The sequence below is a fragment of the Peromyscus californicus genome, unplaced genomic scaffold (genome assembly GCF_007827085.1).
Source record: "Peromyscus californicus insignis strain IS unplaced genomic scaffold, ASM782708v3 Scaffold_6__1_contigs__length_162567912, whole genome shotgun sequence".
Classification (NCBI taxonomy): domain Eukaryota; kingdom Metazoa; phylum Chordata; class Mammalia; order Rodentia; family Cricetidae; genus Peromyscus; species Peromyscus californicus.
In genome coordinates, this window is record NW_026294584.1 from 63,339,427 (window position 1) to 63,358,999 (window position 19,573).

General features: G+C 46.5%; 1 protein-coding gene and 1 long non-coding RNA gene across 10 annotated transcripts in view; one reads left to right on the top strand and one right to left on the bottom strand.

Annotated features, from left to right (window-relative positions):
- Dpp6 (dipeptidyl peptidase like 6) overlaps nt 1-19,573 on the top strand; it is an 883,656-nt gene that overhangs the window by 326,515 nt on the left and 537,568 nt on the right. The window contains exon 1 of one of the 4 annotated variants that reach the window (XM_052721910.1): nt 13,280-13,345. The exons of the other annotated variants lie outside the window; for them this stretch is intronic. Coding sequence (XP_052577870.1) covers nt 13,295-13,345 — 51 coding nt within the window. The 5' untranslated portion in view covers nt 13,280-13,294. Of the gene's footprint in view, nt 1-13,279; nt 13,346-19,573 lie in introns of those variants that run through there. 4 annotated transcript variants of the gene reach the window in all.
- LOC128099962 (uncharacterized) overlaps nt 1-19,573 on the bottom strand; it is a 99,172-nt gene that overhangs the window by 60,962 nt on the left and 18,637 nt on the right. For 5 of the 6 annotated variants that reach the window (XR_008214619.1, XR_008214620.1, XR_008214623.1 and 2 more), the window contains exons 2-3: nt 17,669-17,802; nt 3,330-3,794 (exon numbers count right to left, since the gene is read on the bottom strand). This is a non-coding gene — a long non-coding RNA (uncharacterized LOC128099962). The remainder of the gene's footprint in view (nt 1-3,329; nt 3,795-17,668; nt 17,803-19,573) is intronic. The other variant, XR_008214622.1, reaches the window with a different exon arrangement.

Consider the following 19,573-nt stretch of genomic DNA (forward strand, 5'->3'; position numbering starts at 1 on the left):
CTGTCAGTGAACAAACCTGCTTCTTTCTATTAGCTTCAGGAGAGGCAGATGCTGGAGGTTGACAGGTGGCTGTGACCCTAGGGAGACCAGCCTCCAAGCAAGGCATGGCCATTGCAATTAAAGTGTTTCCTTCTTCCAGATGTCTTGTGATCAACAGGAAATCAGCTCAGGGGCCCCATACTGAGACACTGAAAGTCCAGGCAGAGTGAAGAGAGAAGAGCCCAGAAGGTCTTATTATTCCTGCACTAGGAAGATGCTTAGGATCAATGAAGTAAATGAGCTGTTTCATCCAAGCCAGCTGCCTGCTCCAGGCCTGGAGAGACAGACAAACACATGACCTCATCCACCACCCTCAGATTGTCTCCATGGAAAAGGACTGCTGGATTGAAGGTGAAGGAAGTGGGCTGTGTGTGGTTCTGACCACAGGTCACCTCCTTCCCTCAAGACAGGGCATGCCTATTTTTTATCAGAAGCAGGGGCAGTAACTGCAGAGCGGGCTGGGGCTGGGTGTGGGTCTTCCAGCAGAGTGCTTGCTTGGACCCTCTGAGGGTCTTTAGCCTCTCCTGTTAATTAACTCCAATCTGACCAATATTCTGTTGACACCAGAACTAGCTTAGTGAAGGAATTCATAGTGACTCATGAGAGGGATGGGAAATACATTTCCTTAAATAGTAACGCCATCAGCAATCAACAGCATTCACACCAAATACCCCACAAGCATGTTCTGCTGAAACATCACCCCTGCCCAGTAAAAAATAAGTGTCTGTCATGACTTTACATGATGTAATTAGTGTTAATAGGGTGGGTTGGTCAGTTGCATCTTGGCTGCAACTGGTTACAGCTGACTAAACTAAGCTAACTTTCCCCTGAAAGGACAAAAATAAAAGGGTGGACCAGAGCAAAACTAGTCCTGAGGATGGCCCAGCAGGGACTTGGCTGCTGTTAAGACCTGCCCATCTACTCTCTGCTCCCTCTGATGGCTTCTCCATTCATAGAAGAGAGTCACTCACAAGTCCCAAAGTTGCATCCTCTGTGTCTGATTAGTGAAGGGACTTGGCTCCCCTCTTCTAGCCCTAGCTATAAGACTCATGTGGGAGAGTGATGGAAAGGCATGAGTTATGGGCTAGTGTGAGTTAAGCAGCTTCTAGGAGAAGGGAAGGAAGAGAAGCTGTGGAAGTGAAGGACTTTCATTGCTGGAGTTCACATGTTAGCTTTGTGGGTATGCTCATTAAAATATGTACCACAAGGTGCTGGGGAGATGGCCTCATGGTTCAAAACAATTGGTTGCATCCAGCACATGCATACTTAAATAAATAATACAAAAATAAGTCTTTAAGTAATAAATCTTCAAGATGTGAAGCAAAGGCTGGTACTGGTGGCTCGTGTCTATATTCTCAGTACTTCTGAGTCTGAGGCAGGAGGCTCACGAGTCTGAGGCCAAGATCCTTGTGTAACAGATAAAACTGTTCATCTTGGAGAGAAGCTCACTAAGACACAGATGTTCTAAAGAGAGGTGGAGCATTCATCCATTTAAGGGCAGGGTAGCTCCTTAAACCCAGGAAGTCCCTGAAACTGATCAAATTTACTAGCTCCCTTCTCTCTAAACTGTATATAAACAGCAAGTACTTTTGAAAGACAACAAAGCCCCAGCTAGCTAGAAAACACTCAAATCAGCCGAGCCGCCTGGAAAGGACCCTCTTCAATCTGCTGAGCCCCAAGCAAGCTATGCAGTGTGTTTCAGGTTTCCAGCTTTTGTGAGCTGTCACCCAGGCTGGTGTAGGCTTTAGTGATGCAGCTGTGTTTGAGTCATTTCTCCTCCTGTAAGTAATCCTCCAACCCATATTCCCATAAATAACTTGACTGAAACTCCTTGGTTCACTCAGTTAGAGTGACAATATCCTTACTATGGCCTTACCATTGTCTTGGTTACTTTTTAGTTGCTGTGAAGAGACACCATGAAAAGTTTATTTGGGTCTCATAGTTCCAGGGAGTTAGAGTCCACAACCATCTTGGCAGGGCAGGCATAGCTTTGGAACAATAGCTGAGAGCTTATATTTTGTTACAAAATCATGAGGTAGATAAAGAATTAACTGCAAATAATGTGGGCTTTTGTAACCTTCTACAACAAGGCCACACCTCCTGATCCTTCCCAAACAGTTCCACCAACTGGGAATATATTTTCAAACATATGTGCCTACAGGGACTATCCTCATTCAAAGCATCACTGCTATCCTCATCAGCTCTCCATCTGGAGACATGTAGATCTTCATTTAAGTCCCCCAGGAAGAGTGTCACACAACAATCTCCTCTAAAAAAAAAATGGACTGTAACACTCACTGCTCACTGTTGATCTTCACAGCTTGAAACCTGGACATGGGGTTGCTGTGTGGGTGGCTTCCACCACATTCTATGATCACTGGGGCAAGAAGCTTTATCAGAAAACATTACTTACAAGTGTGTCTTGACCAAGTAGCCTGTTGTGTTTGCTAAAGACCCATAATGAGAATGGAATCAAAGCAAATAAATGGCCTGTTTTCACATTTAGAAGCAGGGTTGGAGTAGATAGATGTCTTGGTGGATTACATTCAAATGAATCTTACGTGGCAATTACATTCATTGAGGAATTTTGTCAAATAGAGTATGTTTCTCAGCCTAACTGAAATTTAGGTTGACATATTCCAATAGCAATAGCATTGTGAGTATTTGTACAATACAAATAGCTTCTGACCGTGTCACGTTGGATGGCATGAAAGTCTCAGAATTGTTTTTAAAGAGATTTAGAAATTTTTAAGGAGTCTGTGAACAGTCTTAATTCTTAGTTGCTTTTCTGGAAGTGAAATGAATGAAGCGATTTGGTGGAGGTCCTGGCTCTTTCTCAGTGGTGGAGAGGCTGCTTAGGCAGGAGCAAGGGCACAGGCTCCTCAAGGGGCTGGTGTGATGGCCCAGTGGGTTAAAGGCACTTGACCCCAAACCTGAATTAGCTGAATTAGCTCCCTAGATTCCATCTAGTGGAAGGAGAGAACCAGTTCCTGCAAGCTGTCTTCTCACTTCCCTGTGCTTTCCCACACCCATGCACACAAAACATTTCATAAGTAACAGTATAATAAAAATAATTTTAAAAGAAAGTAAATAAACCCTCTCCAAGGAAACCTGGCCTTCCTCACCCACCTCGTATCTATATTGTACCACTATCCCTGAGCTGCCTGAACCTTCGACTCTGACCTGGCCACTCCTCTCCACCTGCCTCCTCACTCATCCACAGTCTCTCCTGCCCCATTTCATTCTCAACTTCCTGTTTTCTATTCCTGACTTCCTTTGCCCCCACTGACCTGCTGTGTCAGTCTGAGCCAATGCATGGCTTTTTCTGTCTTCCCATCCACAGCTGAGAATCTGTATCTGTGACGCGCAGCACAGTTCCTGGGACTGTGAAAGCAGGCTCAGCCTTCTTTTAGGCTACTCCAAGGAAGGTCACTGAGTGAGATGAGTCTGGTTCTTAAAACTCAGCATGGCTCCCAGGGGTCCTTGCTCTGACATCCAGGCTTCTGTGTAGAGCTGGAGTGGTTTCCTTGCTTAAGGACCTGCTGCCCACTTTGGATGTGAACCAGTGCCCCTCAGACACTGCACAAGACTAACGCTGGGACCCTACCTGTGAGTCCTTCACTTCCATATGGCTTGTTTTCTTAGAGATGATCTGTGTGTTTCCTGCTTAAGGTGCCTGGTTTCCCACATGTGTCCTTCGACCATTTTTCTCGTCTAGATGAGTGTCCCAGCCAGCGGGATCTTCAGCAGAGACCCTAGAAGGGGGAATGGCAAATGAAGGGACAAGAGACACAAAGAATTGACAGCAAGACAGTATTCTGATCAAGCTGCAAAATTTTATTTTTCTCAGGTGGGTTTTATAGAAGCAGACCAGGAAACTTTCTTTGGGAAAAGATCAGGGGACTGTTGAGTTGCCAAGCAACCCAACCAAGCAACCTAACCACAAAACATTGTTACTAATGGTCACTGTAGCAGAAAGATAAGGAAATGTTAAGTTATTTTCTAATAACTCAGGACTTGTCCAGGCATGTCAAAAGTTTCTGGTTAGTGGCTCAATACTGGGACAACAGAAACTTAACTCAGGCAGGCACTATGGCATGGCTCTTAAAATTGTCCCCGGCAGATGAGTTTAAATGTGTGAGTCTTGTTCCTGTTTCTGACTATAATCCTTGTTGGGTAGGAAACAGTGTACCCAGTTATGACCCAGAGGCTTGAATCGTGCTGTTGGGGGCTGGCGCCAAAGAAGCCAGGCAAGTGTCTTGCTGTTCTGGCATTTCTTTTTCTCTGTGGAAATTAAACAAGTGAGAATCGAATGTGAGTGGGGAGAGAGGCGGACACACAGCTACAGCCCAGGACAGTTTATTCTGCGAAAATGGATCTCTCGGAAGCCCATGGCCTTCACTGCTTCACCTGCTCCGTTCAGCAGCCTGAGCTGCCTTGCTGACTGTGTGGAGCAGACCTGCAGTTTCTGAGGCAGGTTTCAGGCTGGATCCACCTTCATGGGAGGCTAAGCCTTTGGTTTCTTGTCTCTGCTGTGACCCCAGGAGTGGAGCTGCTGGCTCATAGATCTGCCTGGCTGTGTTTTGCTCTGTTTTGAATTCTCTTCTCCTCACCGTGTCTTCACCTGGCTCTTTGTTGATCAATCTCCACCCTACCAAGAAACAAGTAAAATAAATGGATTTGTTTATGTTGCTGGAGATGCTGGGTCCCAGTACTGAGGGAGCCTCAGCCCCTTGATGCTGCTTGCCTGTCTTCCTTCCTCTCTGCCCTCTCCTCCTGCTGCCTCACTTGGCTTCTTCCTCCAGCTTCTCCTGTGTATGTTTTTTCCTTCGTCTCCCATCTCTTCCCTTTCTTACATAGTCTAATTTTTTCCTTTTTTTTTTTTTCAATATGGGAATTGAACCCAGGCCCTTCCACATGTCCGGCAAGTGTGCTCTGGGTGGGTAGAGCCATCTCCCTCAGCTCTGGAGTCCTTTCTTTTTTTTTAGTTTTTTGAGACAGGGTTTCTCTGTGTAGCTTTGGAGCCTGTCCTGGAACTCACTCTGTAGACCAGGCTGGCTTCAAACTCACAGAGATCCGCCTGCCTCTGCCTCCCGAGTGCTGGGATTAAAGGCGAGCGCCACCACCGCCCGCCTAGAGTCCATTCTTTAACTCAATGCTCCATGTCTAATTCAGTGATACCAAAACTGGGGGTTGTGTAAGTTACTTTTCTCATTGCTCTGATGAAATGCATGGCGAAAGCAACTTAAGAGAGCGAGCGATTCTTTCTGCTCGCAGTTTGAGAGTACTGTCCATCATGGGGGCAGAAGCATAAGGCAGCTGGAGCAGGAAGCAGAGAAAGGGAGGTGCCCATGATCAGCTCTCCTCAGTCATTTCATTCAGTACAAGCCCCCAGTCCATGAAATGGTGCTCTCCATTTTTAAGGGAGTCTTCCCCTTCAGTTAACCCAATCTAGAAACCCCCTCATGGACATTACTCTAATAGATGGTTCTAGATCCCATCATCTTGGCAGTCGATATTGACCATGGCGGGGATGAGCCACTCAAACACAGGTTGGCGTGAGCCAAGCGGCGGCGCTGAAGTCAGGACTGAGGAGCACAGGGAGCCTGCAGGAGTGCTCGTGTCCACATAACAGCCACTCTGCACTTACTGTTGGAGATAAATTATTCAGGGATGCTTTGGAGGGCTCTTTCTAAGTCTCCACCTCCAGAACTAGAGCTAAACAGTGTGTTTTGCCTGTGGGGGGATTTTCAGATGAGTTGATGTTCGTTAGGTTAAAACCTCATTGATTTAATTAGTATTTATTTTTAATCTTATATAGAGTCATTTCTCAGCTAAACTGATTTATAGTGGGATTATTTTTAATACTTAATCCTCTCCATCACATGAAAATTGTGTCACTGACCCACTGTAGTAGGTTGCATTTTGGGTCCTTTGAGCCTTGCCCCAGTATTTCACCCATGACTATGTGTGCACACTGCCAAAGGGACTTTGCAGATGGAGCCAAGGTTGATAAATAATCTTGAATAGTCAAGATGGACCCACTGTAATTGAGTGAAACCTAAGAAGCAAAAGAGGAGCTCCAGTAACCTGAAGCTAAAGACAACTTCAGGGGCAGCTGCCTCGAGGGAAAAGGCCTGAGACAGTCCTGCATACTAAGCACAAATGAGTGCGCCATGGATTCTCCCTGAGAGTCTCCAGAAGACAGGCAGCTCTGTTGACATGTCCACCTTCTCAGACCCTGAACTGAGTCCAGCCATGCTCTGCTGGGCCTCTAGCTGCACTGGGCTGCAATAAGTAAGGATGGACGAGAGGGTTTCAGTAGGCCACCAAGTGAGTGGGAACCCAGTACATCTGCTGTAGCAGCTTTGTCCTCCCTGTCACCAAATCTCACTCTGTGAAGATGTGTCTAGATGTACGTTTCTGACAAACGCCTGGGCAGTTCTTCCACATACCAGCCCTTGCAGACTTCTGTTGTCCTCCAGTACTTCAGGAAGACCCTGTGGATCCTGAAATTAGGGTGCTCAGGCTATTGTACAAAATAGGTAAGCAGAATGCCCATGGAGATGACTTAGTGTGAGGAGCTCCTGCCAAGCAAGTGTGAGGACTTGAGTCCAGACCCCAGGAATCCACGCAGAAGTCTGGGTATGACGCAAACATTTGTGTTCTTAGCACTCCTGTAGTGAGATGTGAGGCAGAGACAGGGGAATACCCTAGAAGCTCATAGGCCATCTAGCCAGCCCGATGGTACAATACCACAGAAACAAGAGAGACCTGGCCTCAAAAAAAGGTAGAAGGCAAGAGCCAACTTCTGACAGTTGTCCTCTGACATCTACACATACACCATGGTGTACACTCTAACACACACACACACACACACACACACACACACACACACACACACATACACAGAGAGAGAGAGAGAGAGAGAGAGAGAGAGAGAGAGAGAGAGAGAGAGAGAGAGAGAGCAGAGCAAAAAAGATACACATTGTCAGAATGCCTTCCAAAGCATTACAGACAAGAGTGTTGGTAAAACTTTATCAGAGCATGTGTGTGTCCAAGTATGTGTCCATGTGTGTCTGGGTGCATTTGTGTATATGTGTGTGTCTCTCTGTGTATGTGTATCATAAAATGAGCATTAGTGTCTAAGAAGTGCTGCTCCAATGGGATCCCTTGAATCTTAAACCTTTCCCATGAAGCCCCCTTCCTGACATGGTGCCTTAGTTCCGGAACGTGTTACTGTGAGAAAACCGCCTGACACAGCAACTTAAGGGAGAAGGGGTTGATTTGGTTTACATTTCCAGGTTACAGTCCGTCACTGTGGGGAAACCAAGGTGGAAGGAACTTGAAGCACTGATCCCATCACATCCAGTGTCACATCACATCTAGTGTCATGTCATTCCACAGTGATATGTCACACCCACAGTATCACACTATGTCCCCTGTCCAGAGCACACACTTTCTCCACTCTTACAGTTCAGAATTCCCTGCCTAGGGAGCATTAATGCCCACAGTGGAAGGGTCTTCTCACCCCAGTGTCATCAAGATAATCGTTCACAGCCTTGCCCACAGGCTCACATCATCTAGATAACCCCTTAGAGAGACTCCCTTCCCAGGGGGTTCTATGATGTATAAAGTTGGCAATTCATACTAATGTACATGGAGTGAATGGTCCATATCTTTCCACCAGCCCCAGTCCCTGAAGAGTTCAGAGGATAAGCAAAACCTAAGTCCAGATTTTGTGGCTTGATGAGGCTTCATGTCTATAGAGGTAGCATTTGCACACCTGTCTTCAGTGTACTTTGAGAACACAAGGTCATTGCTAACTTAAAGATGAGACCTTTATATTGACAGCATCCTGCAATTACTATCAAGCGCTCAGCATCCGCCATTTGGTCAGGAAGCAGAGAAGTTGTTGAACAAACTGAAATAGCAGAGGCCTCAAGGACCACTGCAACCCTGTTAGAGTGCTGTCCTGCTGACCACTGTGTATTGGTTTGTTTATTTTGGCTTCTGTCTTCAGTCTCTGACCGCAAAGCCCAAACCACAGGAAGGCAGAAAAGGACAATAAATGGGCTTTCTCGACCCATCCCTCACAATCACCTGACCATTTGTGGAGTCATGTGAAAGGAACCACCCTGTCAGATGCCAGCTCTAGCAGAGGACCTGTTAGTTCTCTGAAATGTGAATAGCAAGTGTGCACCCATGATGCCCAGACACTAGACCCTGACAGCTGCTCGCACCAGAAGGTGTTCACCAAGCACGGGTATATCAGGAAATGATTGCTGATGTTAATTCTGGATTTTACAGGGCTTAAAAATACTTGTTGTGGCTTATCCTTTCTGATTCTGAGGCAGCTTCCTGCAGTTTGTGTTGAAGGTATGCATGGAGGTGGCGGAAGTTCTTCAGAAGCAGTAGGAAGAAAACACATCTCCTTACGGGCAAAGGGGGAGCTCAGCATTCTTGGAGGAGCAAGGTTCTGCTTCGAAATGGAACACCAGTAAAGAACAAGACCCCAGGGAAGGCAGGGCAGTGGCAAAGTTTTGGGTCAGGGCCCTCCAAAGAATTCTGTGTGCTGGACTGGCCAGGGGGAAACAAGGCTAACACACTTGAAGGAGTGGTGGGAGATGAAATGATTGCCCCACCCATGCCAAGAGGAGTGAGGGCTGACCTATGTGCACTGTCAGGATATAGAACTGCAGGACTTCAGCAGGCCAGGAGGGGCACCCCAAGAGGGATGAAGTACTGTCTCCCATGGTCCTGTTAGGATTGAGTATTGGGCTCAGTTCTAGTTGCCTTAATAACAACAAGAAAAGAAGGTTTCTTTGTGCCCTGAATGGCATGCCAAGCCTGAGCAGAGCCTCGTGTTTGTGCAAAGAATGCACAGTCACATTGCACATTGCACAGGCAGGAGGGGTGTCACATGTGGCCCCTGGAGTTCAGTATGACCCATAGGTCCTGAAGTGTCCAATCTCCGAGAAGACTTCGGTGTGGATGTTGGTTTCCTTAGCTTAATTCCTGACAACCTCAAACTCATTTCTTACATGCAGGTGACATCATTTCATCAGCGCTGTCCCTGAAACATAAATGTGGGTAGTGACCTCCAGTCCCCAGAATGGTCCATGACAGCAGCCAAAGCGGCTGCCTCAGCTTTGCCCTCTGTCAGGGCCCTGGCATGTGTGAGGCTTGTTCTCAGCCTACTTCGTCCTCAGAGTCGCCTTCTTAGAGTACAAAACCAGCCTGGCTTCCTGTTGCTTCCTCTCTTCTGTGTCTGAAAGTGACATCCACGGTGGTTTTTAGCACCATCTCCAAATTGTGGCATTTCACACCACTTGGTGGTCACCTAGGTACACAATCACTTTAGACTACTGAAGGAAGGCAAAAGCCCAGTGGAGGTAGCTTTTGGTATTTATTTAAAAATCAATAAGTCATTAATGTCCTTTTACACAAGTTAAGCTAAAGATGGTATTGCAATTCTTAGTTGACTAATAGCCTAAAAACAATGTGCGATTTCACAGAAGGACTTCGTCTAGACATTTAGAACTTCCATGATGCCCTGTAAATATGCTAATTAACAGACTATTTGAATTCAGGTTAGTGTTTTAAGATTTTGAAAGCATTTTCATTTCCTTGAATCTATGGATGTCCCGTTTTTCTAAGTGGCACAGCAGGGAGACCTAAAGTATTATAAAAATGTCAGAATTTGGTTTTTAAAGAAAAAGTCCTGCATAATTCAGTATCCTAAGCCTATGCTTTCTTACCCACATTTTCAGTGATTAAACGTTTCTTTTGATGTTCGGCTTCTCTGTGGTCTGTTTCCGGGGCAATGAATCTACCCTGCCTCCTCTCCCACATCATATAAATCCACGTCCACATTATTTTTACCAACCATCCATTAAAAATTAATCAGTGTTTTTTGGTTTTGAGCCCATAGGTCTTACTTGCAAGACTTTACGGGGAATGGCTAGAAAGCCTGCCAGTTCGAAGCCCTGGGCTTGCTGTAATTTGGCCATAAGTACCAACTCCAGGCTCTCTCTGCTTGACTTGCATCTCTCTTAAGTGGGGAGCTGAACGAGACTGAGAAATTTTACTCGCTCTGCTGCCGTGCTGGCCCCGATCAATAGCAGACATGGACAGTAGATGCGTTTTGATTCCCAAATCTGAGAGCACACCCCTCCGAAACTGCTGTGACTGCTTCTGAGTTCCGGAAACCCTTCACGCTCATGAGATTATGGATATTCTGTTATCTGGGTTTCCCCTCACATGAGCTAATGGACTGTATTTCAGATAAGGGAGGCATGTGCTGTCCAGACAGGGTGTAATGGAAAAGATGCTAAAATGTCTGCCCACCCCTACCGAGTGTGCCTTCTTCCAGAACCCAACTGGGGGTTAGAAACTTCCCAAGTTCTGTGGGCTTCTGTCAGACATCTCTGTTCCCGGAAGAAATGACTTCCAATGAGACAGAAGAACAGTGAATGCTTCCAACTCTCCCCTGTGCCCCTTGGTCCGCTGAGTTCAAGGAGCCCCAGCTACTCATTTATATCAACAGGAGGAAAATGCACAGCCTGCTCCACCTGCAGCTCATGGCAGGGAGGGTCCAGAACCAATTTATAAGCTCTCATCTGGGTCCTTGCCTCTTTGTATTGCCTTGGACTGTATCCCAACTGGGAAAAGGTGATCTACCTAGATTCAGGATGGAAAAGACAGTCTCCTCGCTTAGGACCTTGCAAATGCCACCACACATGGAAAGTTATGGGGAGCTGCGTACTGGTTGCTTAGGGTGACAACAATGAGAGGAAATAATCTTCTGGACAGACCAGGTGATGACTCTAAGATGCACAGGTCCACGGAAGAAAGGCTCATCATCTCTCCTGGTCATTGCTAGTCTAAGAGGGTTCTGCTCTACACCACCCCACAGTGTCAGCCTGCCAGAGTGCTAGACCTCACAGCCAGACATAGGAAGCATTCTAGCACTGAAGCTGCAAGGAAGTAGGTGCTGCCTGCCACAGCAAGTGGACAGAGCTGTCAATCATACCATTCTACTCAACCGCCAAAGGCCCAGAATGATGGTATGATGATAAAAGGCATGTCCAGAGGAGGTGGAGCATGTGGCAGGCAGCAGAATTTGTACCCAGAGATGATAATCGGGATTCCAGCCGAGAGACCAGCCACTCCCACCTTCCAGAGGAGGGGTATTCCCACAGTCTGCAGTTGGAGACAGTACTGCATTCTCAGGCACCCTCGCATGGGCACATTGTCTTCACCTTCAACAACACTCTGCAGCCTCATGGAGAAAAGCATGGCTACATGCTCAGAGACATACACGACTCCAGGAGGTCCTTGTGTCCCTCTGTTTCAATGTGCTCAGGAACAGCTTCTTGGCTGTCACGCTTTTCTCCTTAGAACTCTTTCCCTCTTTCTCCTCCTGTACCTTAGCATCCCTGCCTTCAGTTTCAAGCCAGTGACTGTCCTGGTGATGTCTCACCCTTAGTCCAGAAGCAACCTGTTAAGAGACTAATGATACCAATTTCTAAGCTCACACTCCAAGCACATTCTTGGCACACTTGTGAACATTTTGCCACTCATCAATCTGAGTTCCCAGTTTCCTTCCTCTGGGTCTTTACCACTTTTCCATTCTCCATCTTCCCACACTTGTCCCATTTGTGTAGGCAAGCCAGTTTTTCTCAAGCCTCTTGGCATCCATTTTACCCCTGCCTGCCTCCCTCTGTGCCACCTTTCTGGCATGCGACTTTCACTGTATCAACAAACAAGCAAGTCCCACAAAGGACGTCCATTCCCAGCTTCTGTGTGATCATCAGAATCCAGAAGCACCATAATGCTCTTATAGTTCATCACCACATGAAACAAGGAGTATGCATGCCTACAAGGTGTGTGTGTGAGAGAGAGAGAGAGAAAGACAGAGAGAGAGACAAAGAGACAGACAGAGAGACAGATACATGCACACACACACAGAGAGAAAGAGAGAGAGACAGAGACAGAGACAGACAGACAGACAGAGAGACAGGCAGGCAGACAGACAGTCAGACAGACAGACAGACAGACAGACAGAGAGACAGAGCACTGTATTGGTTAGGAGAGGCTCCTGATATTAAGTCGAACCCTTGCTGCTCCATTTCTGTAAAGGTAGAAATACCTCAAAATAGTTGCTCCTCCAACTCAGTGGAGAGAGCACAGAGCTTCAGCATTCACTATCCATCTGTTCTTCCTCCTTTCCTTCCCCCCTCAATTGCTGAGCTCTTGTGTGGCTCCCACACAAACATACCAAGTGCTAGGTGAGGGCCTGAGGAGGTCACTGTAGCTTCTGACCATGATAGGATCTCCCATGAGAGTAACAGCAAATGACTGAGTCATCCCAACCCAGGAACTGATGTCTGCCTGGCTCTTGTTCACAGCTAGAACATAACTACAGCCACTGGAACAGAGCTTGGCTTCAAAATCCCTGTGCCTATGGTCTGGAGGCTATCACAGAAGTGGGTGCTAAGAACTACAGGCTGGTCCTTCTGAACACTGCTTCACTTTGCCAGGCACAGGGCTATTGGACGAGGCCATTTGCTCCTATTGGACGAGGCCATTTGCTCCTCCGCATCTTAGATCTGCTAATTGTTCCTACTGTTCTCCTGCATAATGTCAAGTCAATCACAGCTAGTTCTCTATTTCTCTCAGTAGCCAAACTTAGCAGCCAGCAAGTAGCCTTTCTCAGGAATCACTGACAGCCCTGTGTCCCTTGGCATGCCAGATACATACCTTCCTGTGGTAAGATCCCAGACAGAATCAGCGACCCCTTGAGGAGAAAACCCTGCCTTGTCATACCTACCCATGGTGAGACCCCGCCCCAAACAAATGCAGGAACTAATTAAAGTACCAGGAGACCCTTGGCATTAGGCTGTCTTCCTATAAGCAGAATGTGATCAGCTATCTATTGTGCAGGGCCCCCTGAAGGCAGGAGGATGACCAGACCATTCAAGAAAACCCCTAGTCTCCCCGTGGGAGGTAGATCCCTCCTGGACCAGAGGCTCAGCCTGCTTGAGGCAGCTCCACAGCCTGTGGTCCCCAGAGGCTCACTGTCCTGTTCAGCTATTGGCTGTTTATGCTCACCGCGAACTCTGTGGTTGTTAGTAAGCAGCCTTAAAAGCCAGGGAGTGTCCCTGCTGAGAGAGCCCTGGGCATCTCTGCTTGCAAGCTAGACTTGGTGGCAGCTGCAGGGGCGGGCCTCACCTGGGATCAACTGGCAAGGATGAATACTTCCAAGCTGTCCCGGGTGAACAGGATAAAACAATTTTGGAGGGTGAGTAGAAGGGCACAAATCCATTTATTGGAAAGAAATGTTTAATTTTGAAGGGGGGTGGGGGTTGCCGCTAACCGGCAGGGTGAGACTTGTAGAGCAAGAGTTCTTTATCTTACAAGGCTCCTGCTGGAGGTTGGCTTGGGTGTGTTTGATGCCTCGCCAAAGGTTTGGGATTTAATTTTAACTAATCTGCAGCAGATGCAATCAGCAGCCAGCTCAGCTTTGATATTTGCTCAGAGCAAAAGTTTTCTGGAAAAGGCAGGTTAGCCTTTAGCCGCAGTGTTACCTGGTCCCTGGGTACCAGACACCACATTCTGATCATAACCTCCGGAGCAGACCTGGGTGTCGTGGGTGTGGGCTAAGACAGAGTCCTGAAAATGAAGTTCACAGGTCTGTTTCTTTCTGGCATTCTATTTTTTCGGAAGCCCTGACTAACCAGAGAAAAGAAAGCTAAGAAAACCCAGAGCTTTGTGTTGCACTCACAGAGATGAAGGATGCAGGAAGGTGACTGCCATCCACTCCAGTGTGGGATGCTCTCACACTGTAGACAATCACCATGATCCTGTGCCTTAGACACCAAGCTGGATCATCACAGGCAGTTTCTGGGACCTTTTGGCTCTTGAGCAGGATGGCAGAGCCCTGTGCAAACCACTTCTTGATCTCACATGCAACAAAGAAAGGACTCTTTCCAGAGGAGAGACTTGGGGTGATGGGTCGTGTCTGTATTGAATGCCATTGTCAGATTCCAGTACTGCTTAGGGAGCTGGGAATCAAGGAGTAACTGGGCCCATTCTAAAGGGAGGTTTCTGACTTACTGTGATGGTATGTGAGTCTGTGGTATTTTGAAGCTAGAACTGGCACCTTGCTTGCAGAAATGCCTTTAATCGATGAATAAATGACAAGCAGCCATGCTCTTAACCCCTTTCTTACAGCACAAACTGCTTTCTTCTCTCTGGCTGATGCTCCAAGATATTTAGGAAAGGCCTGCATGTATGTACAGAAGAGTTTTGTCAGTTGTATCTTGTGACACAATATCTATTAATTTTTACTTGCATTGATCATAACATGAGTTTGCCAGTAATTCAAGACGAAGGGGTCTATGATCTGCTTGATACAACCAAACCAATTTCTTCCCAAATTAAAACATATATAAAGTACATAAATATGTATTTCTTCTGAGCAAGAAGAAGGATATTAACATAGTTAAATGATGACCTCTTCAGGTATACTATAGGTGGTCTGCATGGCTCTGGGCTGCAGAGACCTGGGTTCTGGGTCAGCCGCTTCATGCTCTTGTCCTGTGGATAAAGTAGGTGGTCCCACTCACCTCTGACAGTTATCTGAACAGCATGAATAAATTCTCTCTCTCTCTCTCTCTCTCTCTCTCTCTCTCTCTCTCTCTCTCCCAAACATCTGTCTGTCAGTGACTAGAGAAGTTTGATTAAATTTCTCATCCTGGGCTCTCTAGCTATTAGAGGACTCTCTCGGTATCTTAGGAGCTGGCTCCAGACTTCAAATTCTTCCTCAGGGTCATGGGTATGGTGGATCAGGTGCTTGATGAACCACAGGCTTGCTCAGTTCTGAGTTTCTTCTTCTACAGACTAAATTTCATTTTAGCTATGAACATCTGTATGCTCAGAGAACCCCTTGCACACAGTATCCCAGAGCTTCACCTTGTACTTGAGAAGGGGGCCTCGGGGCCCAGAAGTGTTCTTCCTTTTAGCCTAGCCCATGGCAGTTCAAGAGGGCTCCCTCAGGTGGCTCTAAAGCAATGCCCAGGATTTCACCAGCCAACAACAGGTCTAGACAAGGCAGAGAATTGTGCAGAATCTGAGGAATTCCTTAATTATTTAGGAAATGGAAATGGGTGATATAATTACTCTTGTTGTCTGGTCTCTGAATTATTTACTCTCTTTTCAGTAGTAGTTTTATGATAATTGCTCCAGGCTGCTATTAAGGACTTATTTTAAAACCCAGAAATAGATTAGAAAACAATGCCAAAGAGAGGATTTAAAAGTGTCTTAATGGCCTGGCAAAGTGGCTTTCCACTCACCTCGCCCTCTCTCTGCCTCATCCTGGGTGGATCGCCACTCCCAGGGAGTCTGGGCTGCATAGTACTCTGACCTGTCCAGTGTGAACCATCTGCAGGATAAAGGTGAATTTGAAAGAAGTGCAGCTGTATGTGTGTTGGGGGCATTCGAGGGGACACCAGGGCTCCTTTATAATGACAAGGACAGTATTTTAACATTTGGGTTGGGCACTGGCATGAAATAAAACTGTGGTATCATTAATAATGATAATACAATAACCTTAAGAACAGTGTTAGTTCTCTTATGGTTTTGATTTTTGAGGGGTGTTGTTGTCCTGAGACATAATCTTCCTGTGTAGTTCCAACTGGCCTTGACCTCACTGTGCAGCACAGGCTAGTTTTAGGCTCATCATCCTTCTGCCTCAGCCCCCTGAGTGTGAGGACTATAGGCATGTGTCATGCCTGGCCCCAACATGGTTTTATTGGTAGTGAATAATTATAAGAAGGTTGTTTAGACAAACCCAGGATTGTTCCTGCCTGCAGTGGTAGGAAGAGTTTGGAAATCTCTGTCTCAGTGGCTTCATATTTAGACTGCACATAGAATGGCTTGATTTCACCATGAAAAACTTTCAAATATGTTATTGGGTATGTCCTAAAGCTATTTGACTCAAAACATATTAGATATCTACATATTGGTGAAAACAACCCAGTTTTACAAGAAGAAAAATTGTAGACTCTTTTTCTTTTTCTGTGTTATTATTTGTGATGTGAAATTACTGCAATTGAGACATTTCACAAGTCACAACCATTAAAGGTGGAGTATTGGGACAGGGCAGAGCAGCTCACAAGGTAGAGCTGGAATGATGGAGCAGGGCAGTTCACAGGGGAGGGTGGGATGATGGAGCAGGGCAGTTCACAGGTTAGAGTGGGAATGATGGAGCAAGGCAGTTCACAGGGTAGTGTTGGGATGACAGAGCAGGATAGTTCACAGGTGAAGGTGGAATGATGGAGCAGGGCAGTTCACAGGTGAAGGTGGGATGCTGGAGCAGGACAGTTCACAGGTGAAGGTGGGATGATGGAACATGGCAGTTAACAGGTGAAGGTGGGATGATGGAGCAGGGCAGTTCATAGGTGAAGGTGGGATGATGGAGCAGGGCAGTTCACAGGGTAGAGTTGGAATGATGGAGCAGGGCAGTTCACAGGTGAAGGTGGAATGATGGAGCAAGGCAGTTCACAGGGTAGAGTTGGAATGGTGGAGCAGGGCAGTTCACAGAGTAGAGTTGGGATGATGGAGCAGGACAGTTCACAGGTGAAGGTGGGATGATGGAGCAGGGCAGTTCATAGGGTAGAGTTGGAGTGATAGATCAGGGCAGTTCACAGGGTAGAGTTGGGATGATGGAGCAGGGAAGTTCGCAGGTGAAGGTGGGATGATGGAGCAGGGCAGTTCATAGGGTTCAAGACATTTAGTTCTGTCATGTCTTTCCCATGTTTTTGTCCAAGGCAGTCAGTGCATCTCTCCATCCCTTACTTTTCTGAGTTGTAATCCTGGGGGGAAGAGGGGCAGATGCAGATCAAGTCAGCAGGCTTCTCTGTGTGGTAAGTTAGTATTGTCAGCAAGGTCTCCTTTCCCTAACTTCTGATACTCAGGCTCTTGCTCCCTCTGTCTAAGTCAGAGTCCCATGCAATGGGCAAGAACCATGTCCACATCTGTAGACTGGGGTTCTCTAAGCAGCTCTAATGGACAGTAGAGTCGGAAAAATTGTCTGCCTGAGCTACTCTGCTGGCTCTTTCTCCATCTCTCACTAAGGTCCTAATGGCCATTTCCCAACAACTGAGCTCTGTGCAGAACAGGTTGTGGTTGCAGTGATTCCTCTCCTTTGGTAGGACTTTAACCACCCCACCCCACCCTGTTTGAGGAGCCTGGTCAAGGTTTTGGCTGTCTGTGAACTAAGCACTCATCAACCACCTGAATTTTTAATCCCCCAATGGAGCACTTTTCTTCTTGAGAGCTGTGAACTCCAGTTTCTAGGGGTAGGCTCATGAAAACAATTTACTCCTCCTATGTATGTGTGTCCTGCCTGTACAGCAGTCATCTCAGACATGAAGTATGCAGGGATCAGCCCAGTCCTTTTTTGCTAACAAATTTATAGTATTGTAAAGGTGTGGGGATCAGGAGTCATGATAGGGTGGCTTGGGATATCTCAATCTGGTGTTTGTCTCTTGTGACTCTTTCTAGTCTCAAGAAATTGACTCACAACCTCCCAGCTGCAGGTAGGACTCCTCTTGTGCTTTACCTCCTCAGTGCAAGCATGAAGCTGTCTGTTCAGGACATGTATTCCACATCTGCCACCTAGATGCTCTGAGAGTGTGCAGCATTGATTTTAGTGTCCAGCCAACATCTGTGCTTTCCAATATCTTTACATGTTACCTAAAAGAACAACTTCCGTAAGAAGAAGGCACACATCTTTTAGAAACACTTGCCCAGCTGGAATTCTGACTCTGGGTAGCTAAAAACATCTTCCATCCCCAAATGGCAAGCCTCCCTGCTCAAGTTTGTCCTGTATGTAACAACCTTAGTCAGGACTTCCCCAGAGAGGAAGAGACATTTGAGTCTTTGAATGTGGATTTCAGCTGTGTCTTCGCCTACTACTGGGTGAAAGAAGCTGAGTTGCTCCCTGTGAGAACCTTGGCCCCTTACCTATGATGTGACCAATATCAATGCAAAAGTTCTCATCTTAAAGCAAATATATTGTAGCCAAATATGAGTGACTGTGACCAGGGAAGACAGCTGTACACTACCCTTAATACCAAATTCTAACATGGTCACAGTTTCGCGAAGTTTTTAAAGTAACACAACAAAGAAAGCCATGCGTAAATAAATGCATTGGTGGGGACATCAGGCAGGCAGTTATGGCACACTGGGGGGATCTGCTGTAGGACACAAAAGCTAGCTGGTCATGTTCTTAGTCCAAAAAGATTTTGCCTAGCAACAACAAAAATGGGGAGTCAAATACAGAGGTGAGCAATGGATGGCTATTAAGGGAGCTAAAACAGCCCAAGATAAATTATCTCCAGGCTAGGAACATTCCAACTCTTAGCAGCCACGGGCACTCCAACCAGTCAGTCAACCCTTTAGTACCTTTAACACAGGTGTGGCTTTGTTTTCTATGAGCTTCAGTTTACTCTTGTTTAGACTGACTTTCTCGGTGCTCCCCCCTCACATCCCCTGGTGTTTTCTTCATGTAGTTGGGGAGTAGGGAAGACTAGTTTAAATCTGTTACTACACAGAGGAACTAAGGTATTGAGTATGAGCCCTTCTCAACCTCCCAACACACAAAGAATCCATAGACAAGACAAATTGGAATTGGGATTTGGTCCTTGGGCATGTTTTTATCTGTCTGAACTCACATCTCCTCCTCTATAGATGAAGCTGGTAATAGTATAGTTTTTTCGAGGGAGTGGTGGTCATGTTGGTAGTGTTTATGCACCCGGTAGAAACGACACTGGTGAAAGGCTGATCCACAGCTCATAGAGAAGGCAGGCTGAGTGTGCACTCAGAGCCCCGTTGTTTCTCTGGCTCACTCAGAGTTTCCACCCACGTCTTTGATGTGGTATGCAGAGCAGAGTGGTATCGGTGAGGGCTAGGGGTGATGCCTGCTGAAGAAGGAAAACGTTGCTCCCTCCTGAGCCTGTCAAGAAAGTATAACAAATGAACACTCTCCAGGTGGGCCCTTCTTCCCTTCCTCCTGTAGCTCTTGGGGGTGGGGATTAACAGTCTTTGCATTTGAACTTTTTCTTGTGTGTTAGCTTTTATTTTATTGTATATTTTTTTCCATATATGCCAGATCAAACTGCTTTCAGCTCTGGGGAGGAGAGAAAGAGCCAATAGGTTTCTTTCTCTAGAACTCTATGATCCAACTCAGGAGTTCCAGTCACCATGACACAGTCATTTTGTTGTCTGATAAGATCTTAATCCCATCGGACAAGTTCTTAGATTCTATGGCAGGTAGCAGTGGCGTACGCCTTTAATCCTAGCACTCGGGAGGCAGAGGCAGGTGGATCTCTGTGAGTTCGAGGCCAGCCTGGTCTACAGAGTGAGTTCAAGGACAGGCACCAAAACTACACAGAGAAACCCTGTCTCAAAGAAACAAACAAACAAACAGAAAAGTCCTTAGATTCTTTTTAACCAACTCCCAAAC